The sequence below is a fragment of the Heptranchias perlo genome, chromosome 19 (genome assembly GCF_035084215.1).
Source record: "Heptranchias perlo isolate sHepPer1 chromosome 19, sHepPer1.hap1, whole genome shotgun sequence".
In the NCBI taxonomy this organism is placed as follows: Eukaryota; Metazoa; Chordata; class Chondrichthyes; order Hexanchiformes; family Hexanchidae; genus Heptranchias; species Heptranchias perlo.
Window position 1 is genome coordinate 22,543,991 of NC_090343.1, and position 24,229 is coordinate 22,568,219.

Here is a 24,229-nt window from a genome sequence, read left to right on the forward strand (position 1 = left end):
TCAGCTCATCCAAAATTCTACTGCCCATTACATTAGCTCTTGGTTCTCCAACGCCTCAAATTTAAAATTCTCATCTTTGTGTTTAAATCCATCCACATCGCCCCTCCCAATACCTGTAACCTTCTCCAGCCTTACAACCCCCATCTCCGAAGTCTCCATTCCTCTGACTACAGGCTCTTGTGCATCCTTCCCTCCTTCTGCCCCATTGGCAACCATGACTTCAGCCGGAATCCCACAATAGGATTCCCTCCCTAAACCCCTATGCCTCCACATTTCCCTCTGCTCCTTTAAGACCCTCCTTAAATGCTCTTGCTTGACCAAACTTTTAGTCACCCCTCCTAATAACTGCTTCGTTAGCTCAGCATCTGTTTTTTCTTTATGTCTCTGTGAAACGCCTTGAGACATCTTACTAGGATGATGATGATATATACATGCACATTTCTGTTGCTATACTAATGAGAAACAGGAACCCAAATGGGAAAACGATGACTAAAAGTGGAGGTAGATAGAAAATCAGACTGCAAAAATTGTTCATCGTAGTGACAGATACAAACTTCAGCAACAAAAGGGCCTTTCATAACGGCCTTCTTTTAAGTCAGTTTCCAGGAATCAAGCATCAATAAACCAGGTCCTGGCCTCCACACAGCAAAATCCAAGGAACAGCTAACTATTAAACTGTTAATATATTTTCATAAACCTTTAAACTCACATTGAACTTAGTTTTACACAAATTTGCAAAGAACCATCAGGCTCTCTCTCTCTTTGGCTATAAATTTCAAGAACTACCTATTCTTCTTTACTGCTGCCACACACCACTCTGTTGGTTTCAATGAGCTACCCACCAATTGCCCACACCTCTCCTGCGTAGTGTTCACACCGTTGATTACTTTTAAAAATGGTAAGAGGTCTCAAAATTTATCAGGTACTGCACCAGTAAGTGGCACTGTAACTGTAATATTACATGACAGTGAAAACAATGGGGCGCCACCTAATGTTATATAACAGCCCAAACACTATCCTAGTGGTACATTGAGGGATACAGTTTCCACTTTGGGCGCAAATTGCGCCTGAAAATTGCACCGGTTAAGTCACAGTTCGAGTTTCCCCTAAAATGCATTTTCATAATCACAAACAAAGTCTTCCATGAATCAGCACAATCCAGCAGCTTAACGGAGTGTAAGCGTTTATTTTTCTTTCTTTGCAATAAAAAATATTCATTGATGTATTTAAAAGTGGTAACCTGGAGCAGCTTCATTAATACAGCTGAAAATGGGTTTACCATAAAAATTAAGTTTTTTTTTTAATAAGAGTGTCAAGTCCTCCACCCATGAGTAACCTGATTTTAAATCACAGTGACTTAAAAAAAGCTATACCAAACCATTTACTAGTTTCACTGGTGTACACTAGTCAGTTTCTTAGTAAGTTAAAGATTTTCTATTATATGAAAACATTTAAAACAAGGGGTCAGTTTTGTGGGCGGGGCCGGCTTCAGCACAATGATTTTTGAACCAGTGCAAAAGATCACAGAAACTCAAATTATGCTGGGCATAATTCACGCCCAGTGCAAATAGAAATTCCTGGATCTTTTGCACTGATTCAGTCGGATTGAAAATTCGACCCGAGAGTTATCATAAAAGAAATGGTTGCGCCTGCATGCCATTGCAGATTCTGGCCAGCGAGTGTCAATGTGGAGCTGCCTAATTTTTGAAACAGCAGGCTTGTTGCTTTCAGTAAGTAAAAGGTGAGAATTTGAGTTTTTTAATAAATGTAAAATTTTGTGTAAATAATTTGGTCTCTTATAGATCTCCTGGATTGATATGTTACACCTTGCTTCCCCTAAAAGGCATCTGTGGCTGGCTGAGAGATTACTCGTCAAAACTTGGCAAATCCAGCAGTGTAACTTATAAAATGCCTCTGAGCGACATTAAGTGACATAAAAACACTCAAATGTGCCATGCCAAAACTATGTATGAACCTTTACTCCCATTTGGAAGCAGACCAAAAATCATCCAGTGAACATGGGCTAAAGAAAACAGAGCGGCTAAGAATTTAAACTCAGTCAGTGCAGACAAAACGGGCACACCAGTCTTTTCTGTTGTCCCAGAGGTAGAAAAATAAAGTAGTTCACCACAACCTCCCCAGTATTTTTACATAGAATGTACAGCACAGAAACAGGCCATCCGGCCCAATAGGTCCATGCCGGTGTTTATGCTCCACACGAGCCTCCTCCCACCCTTCTTCATCTAGCCCCATCAACATATCCTTCTATTCCTTCTTCCCTCATGTATTTAGCTAGCTTCCCTTATTCCTCACACTTACCTATATTGAAATTAATTTGCCAATATTAAAAGCATGTCATGAAGATGCAATTAGAGTTTAGCAGCTTTTTTTTGTATTAGATGAGATAGTCAGCCAGAAGCATCTGTAACAAGGACATATGGTACAGGGTTATTTCTTTCCATCAGGCTTCATTGGTCTACCTTGTTCTATTTTCATTAATACCAGCTCGAACCTAATATTGATCCAACTAGATTTTGCTTTTTATAATGCTTTACCTTATATTTCCTGACCCAGTTTCACATCCTACTCAGGCTAATTTTGATCATTCTCAGCCACAAACTTGCTTCCTTCTCTGGTTGTGTTTTTAAAAAAAAAACTAGTTCTGTGAGGCTGCACTATTCAAAAACAACAATATCTTGGTGCTTAGAGGGGAAAATCCTGTTACACCGCTTATGTGCAACCTACTGAGATAGTTTTGTGCAACTATTCGATCCAGCTTTTAAAGTGCTGTTTCAGTACAGCTTGGGGCCAAAGATCCTATCCTGTTAACTTAATGAAAATATATGGCTATAGTTTCTTATTCATTACATATGCAATATTATTCTAGGTTTCATTCCTGTACAGTTTCATTCTTTTACTGAAAGAAAATGAATAAAAATGTTATACAAACATAGCCAACATCAGCAACCATTTACCTTTTTATTTTCTATCATCGCCTCACTATTTCACCAGTGGCCTGGCATCGAATTTTCTGATCTGTACAAGTCCAGACGTTGAAGGTCCACTTTTTCTGTTTCTTCACATTTCACGACTGCTCGTTCCCTACCTCTCTCATTGACTACCTGTCTTAGATACTAAAGGTTTTGTATTATTTACACTTGAAAAATTGTATTGCCAGTGCTAAACCATTACCCAAGCATTGCTATTTCACATGTTGTCTTCCTATTGGTGGGTCACCCTAGAGAATTCCATGCGGAAATTAAGATGAATCATGATAAAGAATAAAACATTTGCCTTCTAAACAGGCAGAACTGATTTGAAGAGAAAATTTGTTTTCTATGTTCAATTCTGTATTTACTTTTTCCTTGGCTGCGTTTATAAAAATAAAAATAAGGGAAAGGTGATAAACAGTTCTGATCATTTTTGTCCCCATTCTCTTACCACGTATTTATCACTTGCTTATCAGGTTCTCTAATCTTTCTTGTTCACTACTGCAGTTACTATTCTTGTCTGGTTCAGTTGCTTTTTATTTATTTCATTCTTTATCTCAGCTTCTGTCCCCATCTGGTGAATTTTTAAACAAGTTAAGCAGCTTTTATATTGTCCCCAGCTGTTAACAGATTCTGGAAGAAGGGCATCAGAATGTTCAAAACATTTATAGCACTAAATGCAGCTCTTTCATCCAACAGCAGAAATGCAAATCTAGTTGTGCACTTTTAGGGAGGATGTTAGGTACAATTTATTTAATTGGCACTCTGCACTTGGGAAAAACTCCCCAAACTGCTTGATGGGGTTGATGCTATATGCTGGAACGAGTGAAAAGTGAAACCTGGAAATTGACCTGCATTTAAAAATGTTTTTTTTTTAATAAAAAGGTGTATAAAATCCCTTTGCAGTCATATGAAATGAGTGGAGGCACAATCCCCACCAAGTTTTGTTAATACCCCATAAGCTATACAAATGTAAAGACACTTGATCTCAAGGAGACATCTTTCTACCATAACAGTTTTAAAACTGAGTAGATAGCAGTGCTGCAGAAGGACTAGAAGCCAGGGATACTAATGTGGTTTCATGGGCTAGCTAGGCAGAACTTGAGGGTCACTTTTTGACTATGAACCATAGTAACGATCTAAGATAACAGTGTCCAAACTATTAATGGGCTATTCTAACCGGAGGGGATCACAGTCAAGTCTGATCCTGTCTTCACCCACTATCCACGCACACTTATAGAAGAGGTCACTGGATAGCACTCAGGAGCAGAAACCCAGGCCGATTTCCCCCTCTCTAATCCGTGCGCTAGCGTAATTGTAACATCCTTATTACAATTCAGCTGTTCACTACTTTAACTAGCTGAGCCATTGGGGCAGCCTGAAAGACTTAAAATACAGAAAGAGGATTCCTGAATTTGTCAAATGGTTATGCATGTACAAAATTTTTTATAGATCTGATTTAATACAAAAGTTAGCAGTAACCTCCAGGCATTTGTGGTACAAAAAAAACCAGGAGAGCACAATGAAGTAAAAACAATAAAGGTTTTTACAAAATTTGAAACACTTCAAATTGGCCAGCAGATGGCAATATACATGCATGTGACCACTATCTTTAGCTTTGTACACAAGGCTGGTGGCCATTTTGTGTGTTGCAGCAGCCATTCAGGATGCTACTGCTTAAGCTGGGAACCGTCCTGCTGGTTGCCATTATGTACATTTAAATGCTACTTGTGGGAAAAGAGGGTTGCTAAATATTACTAACATACTGCAATTTATGTTGATGTATCAATACTCCAGTTAGGGTTACCAACTCTGGTTTGACGTATTCCTGGAAATTTGATCATGTGACCTTTGATCACATGGCATTCGATCACATGACACTGCTCATGTGCTTCGTCGCATGACATTTGCCCCCTTAACAAATGTTATTGCATTTAACTTAGTTGAGTATCGAAGTACCAAAACCCAAATAAAATATTTGACTTTTTGTTATAGTGAGATGAATAACAATTTATAAATCAAAGAACACAAAAGACTAGAAAGATTTACAGATAAGTAATGTTTAAATAAAAACTTCGGTGATGTTTCTACAGTATCGACCGCAATGAGAAACACCAAGTAAATACCATTTATTCAACCAGAAACATAAAGTAACTTCCAACTAAAGTTTTCGTACCATTTTATGACTTTTTACAATGCACAAGTTATAAAAATAATAAATAAAACCAAAACTAAACTTCATTCAATTCACTGACGCCCACACCCTACCGTTGAAGCCCAGCTTCAGGGAGGTGAGGCTCAATCCTCAGGGAGCAACACCAAAGCTGCCTGACCCCCAGAATAAAACACATTATACAACAGTGCACATCACAGGCTGACATTCTCTCCCTCCCTCCCGAGTTTGTGTGTGTGTCTCTCTCTCCACCCCCCCCCCCCCACAGTTTGTGTTTCTCTTTCTCTCTCTCCCCCCTCCCATGATGTGGAGATGCCGGTGATGGACTGGGGTGGACAAATGTAAGGAGACGCACAACACCCGGTTATAGTCCAACAGCTTTATTTGAAATCACAAGCTTTCGGAGCTTTGCTCCTTCGTCAGGTGAAGTGAAGAGATGCATACAGGCACAGCATATATAGTCAGAGAACAATGCCTGGTGATTGCAGATAATCTTTCGAACTGCCCTTTGTCACACCTCGGCAGAGAGATAATCACAGCAATCAAAGGAGTGAATGGTGTTCAAAAGGTTAGTCAGGGAAACATTACATCCAAGAATACTGAGGTGGGGTCACAAGGGGTCAAATGTAACATGCTGGGGTTTGTATTAAAAACAGATAACTTTTTTTTTGCTGGAAATCGCAGCAGGTCCGGCCACATCTGTGTATGGAGAACAAGCCAACTACGACTTAAGTCTGGATGACTCTACGTCAGGTGGGGTTACATGTAGCGTGACATGAACCCAAGATCCCGGTTGAGGCCGTCCTCATGGGTGTGGAACTTGGCTATCAATTTCTGCTCGACGATTTTGCGTTGTCGTGTGTCTCGAAGGCCGCCTTGGAGAACGCTTACCCGAAGATCGGAGGCTGAATGTCCTTGACTGCTGAAGTGTTCCCCGACTGGGAGGGAACCCTCCTGTCTGGCGATTGTTGCGCGGTGTTCGTTCATCCGTTGTCGCAGTGTGTGCATGGTCTCGCCGATGTACCATGCTCCGGGGCATCCTTTCCTGCAACGTATGAGGTAGACAACGTTGGCCGAGTCACAGGAGTATGAACCATGTACCTGGTGGGTGGTGTCCTCTCGTGTGATGGTGGTGTCTGTGTCGATGATCTGGCATGCCTTGCAGAGGTTGCCGTGGCAGGGTTGTGTGGTGTCGTGGACGCTGTTCTCCTGAAAGCTGGGTAATTTGCTGCGAATGATGGTCTGTTTGTAGTTAGGTGGCTGTTTGAAGGCGAGTAGTGGAGGCGTGGGGATGGCCTTAGCGAGGTGTTCGTCGTCATCGATGACATGTTGAAGGCTGCGAAGAACATGGCATAGTTTCTCCGCTCTGGGGAAGTACTGGACGACGAAGGGTACGCTGTTGGTTGTGTCCAGTGTTTGTCTTCTGAGAAGGTCCATGCGATTTTTCGCTGTGGCCCGTCGGAACTGTCGATCGACGAGTCGAGCATCATATCCCGTTCTTACGAGGGCGTCTTTCAGCGTCTGTAGGTGCCCATCAGGTACATGGTTCATACTCCTATGACTCGGCCAACGTTGTCTACCTCATACGTTGCAGGAAAGGATGCCCCGGAGCATGGTACATTGGCGAGACCATGCAGACACTGCGACAACGGATGAACAGACACCGCACAACAATCACCAGACAGGAGGGTTCCCTCCCAGTCGGGGAACACTTCAGCAGTCAAGGACATTCAGCCTCCGATCTTCGGGTAAGCGTTCTCCAAGGCGGCCTTCGAGACACACGACAACGCAAAATCGTCGAGCAGAAATTGATAGCCAAGTTCCGCACCCATGAGGACGGCCTCAACCGGGATCTTGGGTTCATGTCACGCTACATGTAACCCCACCTGACGTAGAGTCATCCAGACTCAAGTCGTAGTTGGCTTGTTCTCCATACACAGATGCGGCCGGACCTGCTGCGATTTCCAGCAAAAAAAATTATCTGTTTTTAATACAAACCCCAGCATGTTACATTTGACCCCTTGTGACCCCACCTCAGTATTCTTGGATGTAATGTTTCCCTGACTAACCTGTTTGAACACCATTCACTCCTTTGCTGTGATTATCTCTCTGCCGAGGTGTGACAAAGGGCAGTTAGAAAGATTATCTGCAATCACCAGGCATTGTTCTCTGACTATATATGCTGTGCCTGTATGCATCTCTTCACTTCACCTGACGAAGGAGCAAAGCTCCGAAAGCTTGTGATTTCAAATAAAGCTGTTGGACTATAACCATGTTGTGCGTCTCCTTACATTTGTCCCCCCTCCCAGTTTGTATGTGTCTCTCTCTCCCTCCCTCCCCCCTCCCAGTTTGTGTGGGTCTCTCTCTCTCCCCCTTCCCAGTTTGTGTGTGGGTCTCTCTCCCTCTCACTCCCCCTTCCCAGTTTGTGTGTTGCTCTCTCTCACTTCCCTTCACCCCCTCCCCAGTGTGTGTTGCTCTCTCCCCCCCCCCTCACTCCCCCTTCACAGTTTGTGTGTTGCTCTCTCTCTCTCCCCCCACTTCCCACCCCTCCCCAGTGTGTGTTGCGCTCTCTCTCCCCCCCCCCCTTCCCACCCCTCCCCAGTGTGTGTTGCGCTCTCTCTCCCCCCCCCCTTCCCACCCCTCCCCAGTGTGTGTTGCGCTCTCTCCCCCCCCTTCCCACCCCTCCCCAGTGTGTGTTGCTCTCTCTCCCTTCCCACCCCTCCCCAGTGTGTGTTGCTCTCTCTCCCTTCCCCCCCTCCCCAGTGTGTGTTGCTCTCTCTCTCCCTCCCCCCCCCCCCCCAGTGTGTTGCTCTCTCTCTCTCTCTCCCTTCCCCCCCCCCCAGTGTGTTGCGCTCTCTCTCCCTTCCCCCCACCCCTCCCCAGTGTGTGTTGCGCTCTCTCTCCCTCCCTCCCTTCCCTCCCTCCCCAGTGTGTGTTGCGCTCTCTCTCTCTCTCTCTCCCTTCCCCCCCCCCTCCCCCAGTGTGTGTTGCTCTCTCTCCCTCTCCCTTCCCCCCCTCCCCAGTGTGTGTTGCTCTCTCTCTCCCTTCCCCCCCCTCCCAGTGTGTGTTGCTCTCTCTCTCCCTTCCCCCCCCTCCCCAGTGTGTGTTGCTCTCTCTCTCCCTTCCCCCCCCCTCCCCAGTGTGTGTTGCTCTCTCTCTCCCTCCCTCCCTTCCTTCCCCCCCCTCCCCAGTGTGTGTTGCTCTCTCAGGATCATGCAGTTTCCAGGCGATTTTCATTGGCCCGGATGCAGTCATCCTCACAACCGGCAATGAAGTGGTGTGTTCCGAATAATGGGGACAATGTGATTTTGTTGCAAGCCACAACAGCCAGGGTACTGCGCACGTGCAAACCATGCACAGAGGGACCATTTCTCCCGCGTCGCCAGCAGCAGCGCTCAGGAGACCAAACGCTTATTCCGGTGGACTCCTGCCGAAAGCAGGAGGGTTGCAAACCCCAACTCCAGTTAATAATTCTTTTCTCTCTCTAGCAATTATACTGATTACCATTTTGACAAGGGGTGCACGCTAATTCCAGAAATTTGGAAAACATGCATACAAAGCAGTATCTGAAGAATGAAAAAGCCCAATTAATAATTTTGTACCTAGGTCTGAATATATGATTTAATTGCCCTGCTTTTGTCATTGCACGATGGAAATAAGACCTATTCATAGAATCATAGAAGTTACAACATGGAAACAGGCCCTTCGGCCCAACATGTCCATGTCGCCCAGTTTATACCACTAAGCTAGTCCCAATTGCCTGCACTTGGCCCATATCCCTCTATACCCACCTTACCCATGTAACTGTCCAAATGCTTTTTAAAAGACAAAATTGTACCCGCCTCTACTACTGCCTCTGGCAGCTCGTTCCAGACACTCACCACCCTTTGAGTGAAAAAATTGCCCCTCTGGACCCTTTTGTATCTCTCCCCTCTCACCTTAAATCTGTGCCCCCTCGTTATAGACTCCCCTACCTTTGGGAAAAGATTTTGACTATCGACCTTATCTATGCCCCTCATTATTTTATAGACTTCTATAAGATCACCCCTTAACCTCCTACTCTCCAGGGAAAAAAGTCCCAGTCTGTCTAACCTCTCCCTGTAAGTCAAACCATCAAGTCCCGGTAGCATCCTAGTAAATCTTTTCTGCACTCTTTCTAGTTTAATAATATCCTTTCTATAATAGGGTGACCAGAACTGTACACAGTACTCCAAGTGTGGCCTCACCAATGCCCTGTACAACTTCAACAAGACATCCCAACTCCTGTATTCAATGTTCTGACCAATGAAACCAAGCATGCTGAATGCCTTCTTCACCACCCTATTCACCTGTGACTCCACTTTCAAGGAGCTATGAATCTGTACTCCTAGATCTCTTTGTTCTATAACTCTCCCCAACGCCCTACCATTAACGGAGTAGGTCCTGGCCCGATTCGATCTACCAAAATGCATCACCTCACATTTATCTAAATTAAACTCCATCTGCCATTCATCGGCCCACTGGCCCAATTTATCAAGATCCCGTTGCAATCCGAGATAACCTTCTTCACTGTCCACAATGCCACCAATCTTGGTGTCATCTGCAAACTTACTAACCATGCCTCCTAAATTCTCATCCAAATCATTAATATAAATAACAAATAACAGCGGACCCAGCACCGATCCCTGAGGCACACCGCTGGACACAGGCATCCAGTTTGAAAAACAACCCTCCACAACCACCCTCTGTCTTCTGTCGTCAAGCCAATTTTGTATCCAATTGGCTACCTCACCTTGGATCCCATGAGATTTAACCTTATGTAACAACCTACCATGCGGTACCTTGTCAAAGGCTTTGCTGAAGTCCATGTAGACCACGTCTACTGCACAGCCCTCATCTATCTTCTTGGTTACCCCTTCAAAAAACTCAATCAAATTCGTGAGACATGATTTTCCTCTCACAAAACCATGCTGACTGTTCCTAATTAGTCCCTGCCTCTCCAAATGCCTGTAGATCCTGTCCCTCAGAATACCCTCTAACAACTTACCCACTACAGATGTCAGGCTCACCGGTCTGTAGTTCCCAGGCTTTTCCCTGCCGCCCTTCTTAAACAAAGGCACAGCATTTTCTACCCTCCAATCTTCAGGCACCTCACCTGCAGCGGTGGATGATTCAAATATCTCTGCTAGGGGACCCGCAATTTCCTCCCTAACCTCCCATAACGTCCTGGGATACATTTCATCAGGTCCCGGAGATTTATCTACCTTGATGCGCGTTAAGACTTCCAGCAGAAATGCAACTTAGAAGATTAGGTTTTTGAACAAAGGTATGGAAGGGACTGGACTGGTAGCACAGTACATCAAGAGTGGTAGAACTCATGGCTGTGACTGATATTCCTCCGACTTGGTTATAGATTTCAATTATGCCACGGTGGTAAGACCAAAAAAGATCATGTTCTTTCCAAAAGGAAAAGGAGAAGAAATCAAAGGGTTCGTTATCATGCACTCATGCATTTCTTAGCAAACTGCTATGAAACTGTACGAGCGAAGGCTTGGGGGTAGTCTGCAGTTGGTCCTCTTGGAGATTATAGGAGGGAAAAGCAAGGGAGGAGAAAGGAATACAAAGCAAAGAAAACAAACTACTGCTAATCTTGAGTCTCAAACACCCAAGATGAATTCAGCTCAAAACAGTAGCAATGTCAACCACAGAGATGCCTGAGAATTTTGTTCAAGTTTCAAACTGACGTTTTTGATTACCAGAAAGATGACCAAAATTCTCAGGGATCTAGACTGTTAGCAAACATAGGCAGTTTATTCAATTGCATTTTTATAAACTTAACTGCTAAAGCTGTCTATCCCATAACCCGATGAATCCTGATAAAAATCTGATGGATATACTCCCTACTTTCTCTCAGCTTTTTGCTTGGAACACAACTTTTCCTGGCAGAAGTTACTTGTGTATCTGGTCCCAACACTCCGCCTCAGCCACTGTTAATCTATCCAATATGAATATGAAATTGTGCATGTGTGCACCTTTGGTTAACTCACCCTCTGATTTCGTGGTTTTTCTTCAAAGAAATACTGGCTAAGTTTTGCTGTTAAATAACTGCAAACACAGAAAAACTCAACTGTTACTACTTCAGGAAGAAAATAGTGGCACCTCATTGATATCCAGGAATGTAAACTATTGCAATACCCATTCAGAAGAATGTATCAATTGTACAATGTGTGCAAAGGGGGACCATGAAGTAGCCTTTAAATAATATTCTTCACAAAGAAGTTAGTTTAAAAAAAACACAAGTTGGAGTGTAAAGTTTCATGTTTTAACCAACAATTCCCTTCTACCATCAAGGAACATTCAGTATAAATTATAATCAATACTGTTCTCGTACAAACACGTAACCCACAGAGAAATTTGGTATGAGCGCCAATCATAATTTCTACTTGAGTAAATTAAAAATCAACCATGTAATAAATTATTAACGGTTCCCTTCCCACTTTTAAGTCTGGGCTACCAATATTTGATACTCAGCTGAGCTCTAATGTACCTTAAGTCTCCTAAATGCTTGACGCTCACCAACTGGCATGTAGCTTTCCTGCCATGAGATGTATTCCGGCTAAGACAGCATTCAAAGTACAATGCAAAAAAATCTAAGCAATCATTCAAGGAATGTGGAAATTCCACTTGTTTTTGTCTTTATAAGTTCTTCAATTTATCCAAACAGTAGTAGTATATTCTCAGAATCATCCAGCCTGCTTTAAACTTCACAAAACTTAGGACACACTGCTAGGACCTCCAGCCTACACCACCATTCAGCAGATAGAAGCACTTCAGCCACTGAAGTATTTCACACAAATGACTTCCAAAGCTGTTTAGAGACAGATCTGGAAAATAATTTTTAGTGATACACCAAAAAAGGAAATCCCCAACTTGGGTAATTTTTTTTGAACTCATGGATCTCACGTGACACTGCACACAGAAAGTTAGGACAAAGCATAATTCTCTTGGAGTGCATTAGTGATGCTGTAGATATAGGTATGGACAACTGCAGCTTCTACAGCTTATCTAGTAATGTAAGTGCACACTGTAGGCATAACTGCGTGAGAGGTAACTTTATAATAGGAAAAATCTTACTGCGATGCCTCTTCAAGGCAGGACAGAATGGTAATACCCAAATAAGGATTGTGCAATATACATAGCAAATTTAATACATTATATAGAAAGATTATGAACATTTTAGGTAAAAATGGTTGTGCAATGTTATGCATTTCAGGGCAGAATACAAGTCTCTAACAGGTTACTTCCAGGGGCTCCATCCAGACATAAAATTGGTACTGGACAGTTAATTTATGAAGTGTTCCTTTACAAGGGTATGATAAGGTCCATTGATGAGCAGTTTTCACTGAAAAATTGACATAATTCAATCCCTAAAATACCAGTTAAAATCCTGGAAAATAAAAATAGAAGTTGATGTATTTAGTCACCTTAGTGTCCGTAAACAGAAGGAATGCAACATTTAAAAAATCCCTGAATTCCAGGCAATGAAAATGGAATTTGATTTATACAGTCACCATAAATCCATGGCCCTGCCTATGATGTTTTTAAGGAGGATATTCCTGGCCATTATTGAAGCTTGTCCTTTAATGCACTCACACAACCACTTCACAATGAACTTAGTTGGGTACGACACCCCAACAATGATGGAAAAACTCATTCCACATTTCATCCCATGGGAAGATATCCTTTGCCACAGCTGAAACTTCGTTGAACTTCAAGGGCCACATGCTCAATTAGAATCCACAAATGGCAGATAATTATAAATATGTAATGAGGTACAATGAGAAAAATGATGGAAACTGCAGCATGTGATCATCTATTTCTCCATACTGAATTTGCTCTCCAATTAGCAGACAATGTTTTTAAAAATGTGGCTGGCACATTTGCTTTTATTTCATACCTTTAGATTTCCAACGCTTTCTTCAAATGACTTAAAGGTAGGTGATTCCCTGAAATCAAAAAACAAATATTAGAAATTTTTGAATGTTTGATTAAACCAAACACATTTGAATCTCAGAACTGTTAACAGTTCAGCAAGTCTTTGCTATCTAACCAGTTAATTGAATAACTACATTTTATATAAATCATAAAATTATACAACTGTGATCAAACATTAGGACCACCAATAATGGTACTAAACTTGCATGTCTACAAGGCAAAACTTGTAACAAAATGAAATGCTGCACTTCTGGGTAATTAAAGGAATAACCATTAGCAGCAATGCATCAACTTCACAGAAAGGAAAAGAGGTTTAGAGATCAAATTAATGTAGTAATACATTACCTCATAGCAGGCATGCTTATTGAATGGCGTATGGAGTAACTGCTACTCGGAAGCATTAAGAAATGAACAAGTAGCCCAAGTTATAAAGAGAAATATTTGCCCAATTGGCATGTAAGGTTATCAAACAATGATCAAGTAAAGTAAGCATCAGTTTCTCATGACAGCAAACATTCCAAACAGTAATTTTACAAATGGAAGATCAAAAGCTACACAAACAAGTACCTGCAACCGACGCAAAAAAAGCTAACATTCTTCACAAGTTGAAGCTTTTTAAATAAACCCTTAAAATTGATTTCCTTTTATGAGTGCCTAATGCAATATTCAGTATGGTTAGCATTAGAGAATAAAATATTTCATGCTTTTTAAGTAAATTATATTCTGAACATAAACGAATTACGTAAGATGATTAATATTCAAAAAGACCCTAATTTTCTCCCCTTTATTATGTTCCTCATGACATGCTCAATCCCAACGGTTTGGGGAATGTGACCTGCTCTCAGGGCTCGTTAATGCATGAGCACAGCAAAGTCTACGAGTCCTAACTCCCCATTCCGCTTAGAACACCTGGTCTCAACTTAGTGTCATAGAATCAATCGAATTAGAAACTGCAAGTAATCAAAGGGCAGCAATTGTGTCGAGGAGGAGAAATCCTTTAAGGTGCATTCTTGCTATAAGTTTAACATCTGTGCAAAGCTGTCTTGGCTTTGTACTGGGACCAAACCTGGAAGTGCAAATCGGGCATCAGGCCCGAACTGAAAGTGGAGTGAGATTACCTCCTCCAGAAAATCTGGCTTCTTCACTAGGTTGCATAAACTTGGCTTGTAGTCCCTTGAGTTTAGACCGTTGAGGGGTGATCTCATGACAAAAGGATTCGATAGGGTAGATACAGAGAAATTATTTCCTCTGGTGGGTGAATTCAGAACAAGGGGGCACAATCTTAACATTAGAGCTAGGCCATTCAGGAATGAAATCAAGAGGTACTTTTTAAGCACAAAGGGTAGTGGAAATCTGGAATTCTCTCCCCCAAAAGATGATGGGTCAATTAAAATTTTCAAGACGGAGATCGTTAGATTTTTGTTAAAGATATCAAGGGATACGGATCAAAGTTGGGTGAATGGAGTTGAGGTACAGATCAGACACGATCTGGGTGAACAGTGGAACAGGCTCGATGGGCTGAATGGCCTACTCCTGTTCCAATATTCTGGTATGAAGTCAAGTTCTAAATCTAACTGGGACTGCATTTACACTAACTGTGCAAAGCTAAGCTAAGCTACTTCATATCAAAGCTACAGTTATTGCATGAATGCACCCAGAGAGTTAATTTAGCAATTCAAGAGCTCAAGGTGAAGAAAAAGTTCACCATTTTATGAATATAAAAAGCCCACGCCACTGACTTGAGTCCATGCCCCAGAACAGGCTACATATTTATCTTACCTAAAGGACTGAGAAAAAGGGTGAGACCTGAAATAAGCCAATAACAAAAAGGAAAGATAGGTCAGCCAGAACAGGTAGAATTCAGGCCAGTAATAACTTGCACTACAGAAAACAGCAAAAGCAGCCTACCACTCATATGGTGATTAAGTGCATTTCAGGATGATAAAATATCAGGACGACACCTCTGAGTCTGTCAAAAGCTGCTCTTTGGATGCCATATTGAAAATGCCCAAGAGGGAACTTAGGTGAAACATCTCAGGCTGCGACAGCTCCAATTATTATGAGAGTTTTTTCCAGTTGACCTTTGGGGCTTACTAAAACTATCAGCTGTGACAGAACAATCACTCAAAAATACAAATATATTCACAAAAATAGTTCTACACTTTGCTGTAAAAATATAGACACTAAAAACTGGCGTTAGAAGCAATATCTGTATTAAGTGTCCATATTAGGCTCTGAAACGTGGACACTTAAAGCAATGCTAGCATTGTTTTGAGAGGAGTGCAGAATTCAGTGATTATACGCATATTTCTGAAGCACTGTCCAGTCAAAGCCAAATAGAATTTTTAGTAGCACTGTTGTCAACCTCAAGACAGCCATGTATTCTTTTGCCAAAACTCCTCTCAATCTGGCAGTCAAACATACTAAGAATTTGACACCCACCTCCAAATATTAAAACACCCCGCATTCTCCTTGTAATTCCCACTAAATAAAAGTTAGAAGTTTGTGTGATATTGAGAGTACACAATGGGCAACTATGGAATAACATGCTTATTGCAAGCCTAGAGGTAAAAACATTCAGATTTTTTTTTCTAAAACATTCATTTATATGGTTTTTCTGACTCACTACATAAAAAGTCAACCAATGAGCAGCCATCTATCATACTTAAGAATTTCACACGTTCCCACCCTTCACATTGAATATTATCCTATATTAGAACAGTGTCCACACTTCAAAAGTACTTGATTGGCTGTAAAGCACTTTGAGATGTCCGGAGGTCATGAAAGGCGCTACGTAAATGCAAGTCTTTCTTTCTATCTGGAACGTTTTTGCACAACTAAAACATAATTTGACAATCATTCCGTGTTTCATATTACACAGCATTGAACTGTAATAGCTCTCTAGAAGTTACACTTCAGTTATCTGTTTTAAATAAAAGCTACCACCCTTAAAATTCAGAATTTAAAACTGCTTTTGATTTTGCTTTCGTCAGGAGCTAGTACCACCAACTCCCAACATTTGAGTTTTGCTCAAGAAGCAGCAACCCCAAAATAAACTTGCCCGTGACCAAAACTAGTCTTACCTCCCAACCCCATCCCTGAACAAATACAGTAAGCTTATTCTGGGATTGCCGCCAGCTATGCATGACAGACATGTTGTGAGCCTGCAGCTATAGCATACCACTAAATCCAGTATAAAAGCAGTTTAAGTCAACTGAAACGGACCCAACCTAATCCTGCTTTGTGTAACCTTCAGTTCGATGTACAGGATAACAACAATTGACAACTTGCTATTATATACTAAACAGATTTACTTAGCTTCTAGTCTAAACTGTATTCATCCCTATCTTAGACAAACTACATTTGTTAGTGCATAACAAAATTAACCTTCATACCCGAGTTTAACAACTCACAGCAACTGAACATGAGAATGGTGCTGGAGGATGCAAATGTTACACCCCTATTCAAAAAGGGGGAAGAGGAATAAACCTGGCAATTACAGGCCAGTCAGCCTAACATCAGCGGAGGGGAAACTTTTAGAGACAGTAATCCAGGACAAAATTAATTGGCACTTGGAAAAGTCAGCACAAATTTGCTAAAAGAAAATCATGTTTGACTAACTTGATTGAGTTCTTCGATGAAGTAATGGAAAGGGTTGATGAGGGTTGTGCGGTTGATGTGTATATGGACTTTCAAAAGACTTTTGATAAAGTATCACATAATAGACTTGTTAGCAAAATTAAAGCCCATGGGATTAAAGGTACAGTGGCAGTGTGGATATTAAATTGGCTAGGGGACAGAAAGCAGAGAGTAGTGATGAATGGTTGTTTTTCAGGCTGGAGGGAAGAGGAGTGGTGTTCCCCAGGGGGCAGTATTTGGACCACTGCTCTTTTTGATATATATTAATGATCTGGACTTGGGACTAGAGGGTATAATTTCAAAGTTTGCAGATGACACGAAAGTCAGAAATGTAGTAAACAATGTGAATAGTAACAGACTTCAGGAGGACATAGACAGACTGGTGAAATGGGCAGACACATGGCAGATGAAATTTAATGCAGAGAAGCGTGAAGTGATGCATTTTGATAGGAAGAATGAGGAGAGGCAATATAAACTAAATGGTACAATTTTGAAGGGAGGTGGAGGAACAGAGAGACCTGGGGGTGCACATACAGAAATCTTTGAAGGTGGCAGGACAAGTTGAAAAGGCTGTTGAAAAACCATATGGGATCCTAGGCTTTATTAATTGAGTCAAAGTACAAAAGCAAGGAAGTTATGCTAAAACACTGGTTAGGTCTCAGCTAGAGTATTGTGCTCCATTCTGGGTACCACAATTTAGGAAAGATGTCATAGCCATAGAGAGGGTGCAGAAGAGATTTACTAGAATGGTGTCAGGAATGAGGAAATTCAGTTGTATGGAGAGACTGGAGAAGGTGGGGTTGTTCACCAACAGAGAAGGTTATGGGGAGATTTGATAGAGGTGTTCAAAATCATGAACAGTTTTGACAGAGTAAATAAGGAGAAATTGTTTCCAGTAGCAGAAGGGTCGGTAACCAGAGAACACAGATTTAAGGCGATTAGCAAAAGAGTCAGAGGCAACATAGGATTTTTTTTTTTTTTAAACGCAACAGGTTGTAATGATCTGCAATGCACTGCCTGAAAGGAATGGGACTAATTGGACAGCTCTTTTAAAGAGCCAGCACAGGCATGATAGGCCAAATGGCCTCCTCTTGTACTGTACCCATGATACTATTTCTTAACTTCCAAATAGCTTTTCAAATGATTTCCTCCCCCAAAGTACTTGTGTACTTTAATGTAGAATGTATGGCAGTGAAGATTTTACATTCTAGCTCAACAATAGGCCATATTCTGCAAAGTTTCAAGTTGATTCTTCTTTATAGCCTTTCAACAATTATTCAGCAATATATCACAGCTGTTTGAGCAATGTATTCCTGAATCTCATTCTTTATACTATTATACATACAACCAGGTTTTTCTTAAAAATGAATGCCATGTTTTATCTGGGAAAATGCTTAACACTAGTGCAGAATTGTATATATTTTGATATGCATGAAATGGAATTAATTTTTAACCATAAAAACAAATGTTAGAGGATCAGAGCATCCAGAATACACAAAACAAAAGTACATGCAGCCATACATTCCAAACTAAATTCAGAATAAATCCAAATGTGACTTTTTTTTAACATGCAAAACAGCACACTATAAAAAATCATGCAGGGTAGCTTAGAAAAGCACAGCACTATAGACTCTATTCACATGTGTGCAACTTTTCTTTTCAAAAAGGCTTTCTTAAAATCTGTACCTGAACAGATTCAGGGACAAGATTCATAATCAAATTACTTTTTTTTTAAAAAAAGCTTCTAGAGCATTTCAGCATACATAATGTTTCAGAGTTATTTTGGTTGGGGTGTGGTAGTGGAAGAGAGAGTAGAGGGGAGGGGAGAAGAAAAGAAAATGTAAAAATCTGCTTGAAAAATTGTATATATTATGAAAAATAAACCAGAGACAGTCTCTGGAGTGTCAGCAGGAGGACACTCAAATGCTGTGTCTAACAGCTGTGGAACAGAATTTTGTATTCAGCACCCTCCACACATTAGCTCTTAATCTCAATTGTGCTAACAATGAGAAGATGCCTAAATGGTATGGCAGTTGCTTCACCACCACTGGAAAAAAAATCACAGGGAATAAGGAGCAAAATAAACAAAATTAATATAAAATTCATTAAAAAAGGAAGTCAGAATTGGTATAATTGGCTATTCATTAATTTACTTCTTGCTAATACTGTATCAACTGTTGCATTGTCACTGTATTAACAGGTTGCCCAAACACATTTGTATGCATTTTCTGGTTACATGGACAGGTTGTATATTCAGTTCATACAATGTAAAATGAAAGTCTCTGAAGTGATCTTGGTCAAATTCAGCTCATTATGATCCTCTGAATAGTTACAATCAAACCAAATGACCATATCCTTAGTCTTAAGTGTCTGATGTGAACAGAGACTAAATTTGTACTTACCTATCAATATTGAGTTTACACTTCGCCACAAAAATATTCTGTACCTCAGTCCAGTAGTTTAGTTTCATACAAATAAAGCCAGTTACTGTATAGTAGGCTACTTTCTTGTTTAGCTAGTTAATAGCAAAATGAGGTTGATGTTAGAGAGTCAGAAATGTGGGGAACTTGCACACAAAACAATGCAAAGCTATGTGCTACGCACATGCTACATTTAGCAGCCCTAATCATTAGTCAATTTCTAAAGCAGAAAATAGTATTTTGAAATACAGGGTTCAAAAACCAGTCTCATCAATCCATCCAGCATTGTCAACGTAGAAACAACAGAGGTTTATCTTAACCCTGGCCCACTACCAGTGAGACAAATTATTTTTAGAGCAATCACTCCCCTAGACTGCTGACAAATTATTTTGTATCTCTCTAACGTCTGCTCTGAAAAGATGTTGAAGTTTGACCCAATGGTATGATCAGGAGGAACTTTAAGATCCAATTCTTTGATTGGTTGGAAAGCCAATTTTAGTCAACAGGGAACCAAATTTTACTCACATTGGTTCAAGCACCAGAATGGACAGTGGGACAATAGAGCCATAGAATAACAGGCAAGATTGTTCTTAAATAGTAAAAAGAAATAACAAAGCATTAAAAGGAAATATCAATGTAAAGAGAATATGGAAGGACGAGAGAGCAAAGAAAAAACTCCCACAAAGTAACTTCTTACTGTTATTATTTTTAAGTCTGTAATTTATTAGCATTGTTATTTTTGTGGTAACAACACAGCTACTCTCAATATCTTTACCATTCTTACCATAATGGAGATTTTTTAGCCTGACAGTGTATAAGCTGATATTTATTTTTTAAAAAAGGATCTAGAGCTGCCAGTCTGAGTATTAATACATCGCATTGCCCCTCCCATTTAAAACATCAGACTTGCAAGTTTTCATTAGACAAATGGACCAGGAGGCAGTAGACTACTACAAATACTGATGTTTGTGCAGCTCCATGGTTTGATAAGTGGAAGATACATTCAATGAACAGAGATGGATTTTCAGTTTTTCAACAAGGTGGATTTCATCAGGAGTCACCTAGCTCAAACTCACTGTAGTTTTAGTTTGTGGGTTGCAGTATAAGACACCAGCAAAACATGTGTTTGCAATTACTAGTGCATTGGTGGATTTAAAAGAACCATTAGTACTTTTATGGTAAAAGATTTGACAATACATTTTGAAACCACTGTGATGTTGGTCACAAAATTGCACAGTTTCTTGACTTTATGCAGTTCAAAATATTTGACAACTTTGTGCCTATATAGCAAATTACTTAAGTGTAACAGTCTCAAGAGCAAACTTACTTAATTTCTCCCAGTGTTCTACTAAGAACTGAGCCAACACTGGAAATGGCATTGGAAGTCTTAGATCCAGCAGTAGAAAGTGTTGCTTGGGTCTTCTTGTACCTGTTTTAAAAAAACAGTAAGTGTTTGGATGTTATGCATCAATAAAATATTAAATTTACTTTCAAAAAAATCAAGTAAAGCTGTTTATTATCATAGAATATAAAGAGAATACAAAGTAGGATCCAACAACACATCTCAATCTGGTAATAGCTGATGAAAGAAGGGTAAAAAGTCAGAACAGTTTGGACAGGAGGTATTCTGTAGGTAGAACCTGTAGGGAAAAAGATAGCAAGTATGGAGCAGAGCACAAGGCAATTAAAGATGAATAAAGATTACTATACTAATGAGAGGATCGATCAAACAGGTTGGAGGTAAAGGAAGCAAATTAAATCACTGACGCATTAAGTCTGGAGAAAATAAAAACAGTAAAATAAAATGACAGAAGGAGGGCACAAATATGGATGGGTGTGGATTACATCAGTAAACTATTTAAAGGTTCACACGGCACCAAACCACAGGAGTTTGTCAGTCATCAAAGCCATTATGAAATTAGCATTACTTTCTCTCACCTCCTTGCTCCACTTTTAGTTACTTGTTTTGCTTTTTAGTCTCCAAGTTCCTTTGCACCAATCCACAACAACAGAAGCAGGTACCCTGCTCCTGTGCCTCTTACTCCAGAACCAGCTGTTGAGTTGCAAGGATTCTCACCCTCTAACTTCTTTTCCCTAGACAAATGACTGTCCTCTACTGTGAAATGCACCAATTGGCAAACCACGAGTGTGAACCCTTGACCTACATGCACCGCACTAACATTGGTAGAAGAAGTGAAGTGTGTAAGTGAAAAATAAACATAGGCCTCCTACAAACATATTTTGTTTTGTCCCTTTTTAAAAAAAACTTATACTCATCATGGCAAGGGATGAAAGTGTTGGAGATTGAAACTATTCTTATTTCAAACACCCATCGTCAACATCAAGCACAATGTAAAGATTCAGCTCTTCTGCCCCAACGTGTCTTACCATTTTCTATACTGACCATCTTGTGATCTCTCTGACTGAGAGATTACCAATTAGGGCAAGTTTTGTACTGTAGGCATGTGTCCACCAGGAACCAGACTGATGTTCAACCTTATTTCACATAAAAGCTTTACAGCCAGCAGACAGGGGAGATTTACACTCCACCAGTCTAGGCTGGATTTCAACCAAGGTCCCTGAGGTGAAAGGCTACTGCACCACTCATTCAGCAAGGGATAATCTTACAAATTTGAAAAAAAACTAATGAAAAGTTTGAATAAGCAGGGTAAAATACTGGCAAATAAAAAGGGAAAGAAAAAACGTTAATGCAAAATTCAAAACAGCCAACGGTTTTAAGAAAAACAAGAGACCAGATTTAATACCCCTCTACATTTAATCCAGTGTCCCAATTCAACATCTGAATCTTAGGTTTACGTTTTTTGCTGCACTTCTGCTGTAGACTGAGGCCAGCTGAGCAATGTATGTTCACGCTGCCTGGAACGCCAATTCTACTGTCCAGAAGAGTGCTTTACACTTGTGTGTAGAATCTTTCCATGTGCAGGCCAGCTGTTGTATTACCCACCTAACAGTCCCTGCATTTCAAAAGTAATTCATTGTATGTGACGTGTTTTGAGACTTCTCTGAAGACATGACCAGGAGCTGTACAAATGAAAACCTTTTTTTGGTTTCCCAGTTCAAGTGAAGCATGTATTCATATCGGGGATTGAAATCTAGTAATGGATGACATTCAGCACCAAGTCAAAGTACTTTTCCAATTAGAAAGAGAAAAAAAACATGCTCCTTCCCCTGCCATACTGGCAAGTAAAGCGCCTCAGGATTGTTCACTATGTTAAAGGCATTATATAAATGCAAGTTATTGTTATAGAGCAATATTGGTAAGAGCCATGAAATATTAAGCAGTTCCTAGGCAAGCCTCTTACCTGGAGTCCAGGGTGCACATCCCATCAGGCTATAATAGTGAAAAGTGCTTTTTTTTAAAAAAAAAAACAATTTTGGTATTTTTTCTTTTAACAGCAAGTTCCAGTTTCATCATTTACAAAGTAGAATTCAGTTTACTAAAAATACCAGTCTCAAATTGATAGTTTTTTTCCCCCCCAATATGATAATTTGCATTATATATAGTACTTCTTTTTGCTCCCTATGTATGCAGACAGTAGTGTAAGGCTAACATTATCTTGAGCAAACTGGGGAAATCTAGTTTGTGGGGGAGGGTAAAGGGAAAGAGCAGATATGTTATCAACCAACACATGAAGGGAAAGGGAGACTGGGCTGGCAGTTTTACACTATATTCTGCAGATGCCAGCTGGGACCAATGAAAAATAGTCCCCAGACACTACCGAATAGAAACATTATATGCAACAGACGTCGATGCAACTACTGCATATAAGCAACTTCCAATCATTATAAATATTGCTATAGTAACTAGCATTCTAAAGGCTTTTAAAGGGCATGAGTTCTGTTAACATAAAAATGATAAGTTGCTGCAGTGTCACCAGTTTGGGGCTAAAAGTACAAAATAAAAAGCGCCCATAAACAAAGGTTTACAGACAGTTCCAGGAGTATGAACAGCACACATCTATATAGTGAAAATCTTGCCTATGGCATACACTTCTTGTACACATTAACTTTACTTTCTGTGTCATGGTTTTATAGTGGAGAACCTGTAGGTCACATATCATAACAGAAAAACCGTAAGTCAACTTTCACTGTCACGGTATGTTGATGAACTGAAACAAGTCAACTAACATCTTCATCTCCAAATATTTTCCTCACTAACTGAAATTGCTAATGCTCAAAATAAGGTTTTAAATAAATTAGAAAACTCAAATTACATATTTCACATTAACACGATTAAATTTATCAACTGAATTCTTTGTATTTTAATACCTTGGTTAACTTTTGACATGAAAGCTTAAACTTTTCCAAAGGCCTGAGCTTGTACTTGATATTTTTGCCCAGAATAACATCTCTAAGCTGAAGGCAGGTCCTGTAGTCTGAGCATGTGCACCGTGTATACTTTCCCAGGATGCATTCGTGGCATTTAAGCTAGCCAAATAAAAGAATGCTTCTCTCTCAATCTTTAACAAATTCTAATTTGTTTGTTCTTAAAATCAGCTGAAGAAAAGCTAAAGGAAAAATTTCAAAAGCTCTTTCAAGTAAAATTTATGCATTTTTATTAAAAACAAAGACTATGGGCTCGATTTTACCACCCGCTATCGGGTGCGTTCTCAGCAGGGGGGCCCCCGAAAATCGCGAAATCCAGGAGCGGGACCGGATCCCGCCTCGACCCCGCCCACTTCCGGGTTCCCCACTGACGCGCCGGCATGCGCGCGCAGCCCCCGCTGGTGGGAATCCCGCAGGCAATTAAAGCCAGCGGGATGCCACTTGACAATATTTAGTTAGGTATTTCAGGTCATCAACTGACCTGATTAAGGGACTATGTGGGATTTTGGAACAACATGGGACTGTTTCCCACACTGGGGGAAACACTCCCAGCTCGAATGGATGTGATGCAGCTATCAGCCTGTGGCAGCTGCAAAGGTCCATTTGACAGGTGGCGGGGGAGGGGGGGGGGGGGGAAGAGACCCTCACCCGTTGTAGGAGGCCACTCTGTCACCTGGGACAAATTT

At 40.7% G+C, this 24,229-nt stretch overlaps 1 protein-coding gene across 5 annotated transcripts in view; it reads right to left on the reverse strand.

Moving 5' to 3' along the window:
• Positions 1-24,229, reverse strand: part of tpd52l2b (tpd52 like 2b) — a 74,942-nt gene that overhangs the window by 12,836 nt on the left and 37,877 nt on the right. For 3 of the 5 annotated variants that reach the window (XM_068000477.1, XM_068000478.1, XM_068000475.1), the window contains 3 exons: positions 20,524-20,625; positions 14,917-14,943; positions 13,100-13,148 (listed from right to left, as the gene is read on the reverse strand). In XM_068000477.1, the coding sequence (XP_067856578.1) occupies positions 13,100-13,148; positions 14,917-14,943; positions 20,524-20,625 (178 nt within the window). The remainder of the gene's footprint in view (positions 1-13,099; positions 13,149-14,916; positions 14,944-20,523; positions 20,626-24,229) is intronic. The other 2 variants (XM_068000479.1, XM_068000476.1) reach the window with 1 other exon arrangement.